General features: G+C 37.6%; 1 protein-coding gene across 1 annotated transcript; it reads left to right on the forward strand.

Moving 5' to 3' along the window:
• Positions 1–1,293: 1,293 nt before the first annotated feature.
• On the forward strand, positions 1,294–4,197 carry PGA4 (polygalacturonase 4; the record flags this gene model as incomplete). Its single annotated transcript, XM_011017277.1, has 6 exons — positions 1,294–1,543; positions 2,169–2,362; positions 2,567–2,878; positions 3,199–3,488; positions 3,620–3,836; positions 3,978–4,197. Coding segments are annotated over exons 1-6 (1,483 nt in total), but the record flags the coding sequence as incomplete, so codon positions are not given.
• Positions 4,198–4,442: the final 245 nt, after the last annotated feature.

A 4,442-nucleotide genomic window follows, 5' to 3' on the forward strand; every position in this document is an offset into this window, starting at 1 on the left:
TAGCATTGAGGTCATCAGTCTCTTTCAATTGAAACTTCCCACTTGAATGAGAAATGGTGTTTTGACACGACTAAAAGATTGATGTCTTCTCCCAAGTGCAGGAGTGTCGAAGTAATAAATAACCCGGCAAGACCGGGGTCGAACCACAGGGAGGTTAATTACACAAATTATAAAGAACAATAATAACAACAACAAGAACAATAATAATAATAGTAATAATAATAATAATAACAACAATAACACTTATAATAGTAGTAGTAGCAGTAGTAGTAGTAGTAATAATAATAATAATAATAATAATAAAAAGAAGAAGAAGAAGTAGATGAGAACTTTGAGATGGAATATTACCGTAAAGATTTAACAACGATAACAATAAATGTCAAGGTTAGAAGATCCACTAATGATATGTTAAACAAGTATAGTATAAACTCTTATTAGTCAATTGGAAACCACACACAAAGGAGGTTCCAATCATATTATAGATTGTTAACATGATTACATTAGTCATCTTATTCAATTAATGTATTGTTAAAGAGAATTATTTCTTCATTGAAGAGCTATAGACCTAAAGCTTTTCCCTCAATTTTCTTCACAAATTCCTACAAGGGTGGGGTAGCTAAAATGTGGTGTCAAATACTCAGAACTTAAAAGAAAGATTTGATGTTAATATTTAACAGAAAATGAGAGAGAAAAGCACAAAGGACCTTAGGGAGGGAGGGGTGGGGCTACTAGGAAAGGGGAAGGGGCTCTTGGGAAGGGGAAAGGGATAAAACGTTTTAAGGTTAGGGATGCTCCCTTTTATATCTTTTTTAAGTTATTTAGATTTAATTAAATCGGTTCGGTCTGGTTCAGTTTAATTGGTTTAAGCTTTTTTAAATTGGAACCGAACCAGATAGGGTGATTTTTTTATTTTTTAATCAGTTTATTTAAATTTTTTTATTAGTTTGGTTTTTTTGTTGTTATTTTCTTGATTTTTTTGGTTTAATTGATTTATTAGTTTTTTTAAACACTGTAGCATCACGCAGGAAGTGTCCATTGAATGCAAGGGTTTTGTGGCGCTCTAGAAGTGAAGATAGTTACGAATACATGTTTATAGCATCACAAAGGAACTGTCCACTGAAAGCAAATCTGATCAATGCATCTCTTACATTCTCCAGCAATTTGGGGGGAGAGAATGGAGGAGAATGCATGTCTCATGATAATGTGAAAAAAGAGGAACTAAGCTTATGCTATAAAAGGGTTACGCTCCAGGTTTTTGATTACTAGAAGAATAGAGAGGAAGACTGCATGAGAATGGTTACCCCAAACAAGCTTGCAGAGATTGGAATTGAAGCCTTCCAATTGTTAGAGGAAAGCATAGGCCCAGTTCCCAAGGCAAAGATGCCTCTGCATTCAACATTTCAACAACAGCTTTCAAGTGCACAAGCTTCTTGCTATACAAGGGAAACTATTGAATTCTACACTGCAGCCCAGAAGAACAAGCGTGTGATAATTGTTGGGTATTTCGTTAATAAACCTGCTCCGGTAGCAACGCCAGTACCTTGTAAATATATATTTTTAAGGGTTTTTGTATGTTCACGACTCTACCATAATTCCATGTAATTAATCACTATAATTAGTGATTGAAAATCGTAAGGCTTTTGAATTTTTATTTTTGGGATTCATAAGGAGACTCGAACATTCCGAGGAATAAGAACATCATCATGCTTGCCAATCGAGCTGTGGCTTAGATCCGCTCTATAGCTCACCGAAGCATCCTAAATTCATATGGTGTATCCTAAGATAGAATGTTTTTGGATTACACTGTTCATGATATAGTAAATTCTATTTTTCTTCTGGAAACCAGTGGTTGAGAGCTACACATCCCATGATTTCTATTCCTAGAAGAAGGTATTCATCACTTGTGCCTATATATTTATGGGAAAAGAATCGGTCATTCTAAGTCAACATATAGTGATATCTTATTTCGATGGCTACAAGCGACCTGAAAGTAGGGAAGACGCAGATTCATACTTAACTAAGGTTACAGTGCTATGTTTGGGGGGCATCACTAAAAATAGAGATAGAGATTTTAATCTATAAAAGATAAAACCTGGCAAGGCAAAATTCACATTCTTCTGCAAGAACTTTGAAGATTTAAAAAGAAACCTTTCATTCTGGGTTAAAAGTCACCATGACCATTGCAGGAAGCATTCTTTTTTTAGGCTTAGCTTTGCTTTCTTGCGTGGCCGATGGTGCACTTCGCCACCACATTGGTCTTAGTGATCGTCGTAGCCTCATTGACGGTAGTGGTGCCGCGGTTACAGTTTTTGATGTAACAAAACACGGTGCCAAGGCTGATGATAAGACCGATAACGCACAGGTGAGTTCGCAAGACAAAGCCAGTCTTATAATTGATTGCCCTGACTTGGCTTAGTTCTGTGCAACCGAATAACAGAACACGTGGAAGAGTTTGATTTTTTTCTGACAAAATAATTAACTATCCTGAATTTTAATTGCTAAACAGGATTTGCGCTCTAAAAAGCTTTGCAACTCCAATTAACGTCTAAAAATGTGTATCATGCAGGCATTTATCCAAACATGGCGGGCAGCATGTGATTCAGGTGTTCCAGCAAAGGTGGTCATCCCTGGAGGGACATTCTTGACAAGCCCTGTTGTATTTCAAGGGCCGTGCAAAAGCAAGCCTATAGTTTTTGAAGTACAGGGAAACGTGAAAGCTACTACTGATCTCAGTGAATATAGTTCAGAACAATGGATCTTATTTGAAATAATTGATGGTTTAACATTGAACGGTGGAGGAACTTTCGATGGGCAAGGCAGTGCCGTCTGGAAGTACAACGATTGCCATGAAAACAAGCAATGCCAGGCACTTCCCAGTGTATGTATAGCACTTGCCACAAAATTTATTAATCATTAGCCTGACCATGATCAGGAATATGTCCAGGCGTGCACAATAAGAATCTCATTCTTCACATAAGCCATCACTTCTGTCAGTGTTGAAATAAGTTTTGAAGAACCTTTGACTGCAACCAAGATACAGTCCGGGATCAGTAACACATTTGTTTTCATTCTGAAGAAAACGTTTCCCCATTTGTTAACATACTTAGTTGCCGGAGAGTTAATTCACAAAAGTTACTACACATGTGCTCGTAAAAGTATAAACTTGGAATGATTTTGTGACTTCTTTCCCTGTTGCAGTCCATTAAGTTGAGCAAAGTAAACAATGCTTTTGTTCACGAGATCAGCTCGGTCGATAGCAAATATTTCCACATGCACGTTACCAGCTGCCACGGCATTTCGATCCACAATATCAACCTGACTGCTCCTGCTAATAGCCCAAATACAGATGGTATTCACATAAGCCATTCTGATGGTGTCCAAGTAACAAGCAGCAAGATTGGAACAGGTGATGACTGTGTTTCCATTGGACAAGGATCCACAAACATTCTCATCTCTCAAGTCTTTTGCGGCCCTGGACATGGCCTTAGGTAACTTCCGTACTGACCCCCCCCCCCCTGCAATCCCATTTCTGATTCAGTGAGCATCATTCATGAAGTTCCAGGTATAAATGTATTCGTTTACTTACTTCTTCTCTGTTTTTGGATTGGACTTACACCAGTGTTGGAAGCCTTGGCAAGTACAAGAACGAGGAGGATGTGAGCGGTATTGTTGTGACTAACTGCACATTGTTTAACACCACCAATGGTGTGAGAATCAAATCATATGCTGCATCTGACCCTAGCCAAGCTTTAAATATCACTTTTAAAGATATCACTATGGATAGTGTGAAAAATCCCATTATCATTGATCAGAAGTATGGTTCCCGCAATGGCGCGGTAATTCAAAGACAAAAATCTTATCATATTATGTATACCCGTGCAACATCAGAATATTTGATAAATCCTATATTGTATGTAATTTAATTTTTTTTAGCTTAATTAACGTTGGATTGCTAAGCTTGTTCATGTTCTGTGCAGCCATCGCGAGTGAAAATTAGCAATGTTCATTACCAGAACATCAAAGGCACCTCAACTTCCAATGTTGCTGTCAGTTTTTTGTGCAGTTCATTGGTTCCTTGTCAAGGAGTAGAACTTGTGGACATCGATTTGGCCTATATCGGCCAGAAAGCAAACATGCCTCTCTCAGCTTCATGTTTGAATGCAAATGTTAAATCGGGTGGCAAACAGAACCCAGGATGTAATTGACTATTTTCTCTTCCATATCGAGAAGTATTTATTTGTCTGATTTATTTTGAGCTCATTGCCTGCACCAGATGTGATTTGAGTGAGAGCTTCGATTTTTCTCCTTTTTTAGGTATTTTGGATCTGTTCCTTTTAGTTTGGCCAAACAAATGATACTCGTGGCAATGAGTTCAGAGCTGGATTCACAACTTATGTTTTATGGTAGTTATGTAAATGTTTCTAAAATGTTTTTAGACACGG

This window comes from Populus euphratica, unplaced genomic scaffold (assembly GCF_000495115.2).
Source record: "Populus euphratica unplaced genomic scaffold, PopEup_1.0 scaffold2560.1, whole genome shotgun sequence".
Classification (NCBI taxonomy): Eukaryota; Viridiplantae; Streptophyta; class Magnoliopsida; order Malpighiales; family Salicaceae; genus Populus; species Populus euphratica.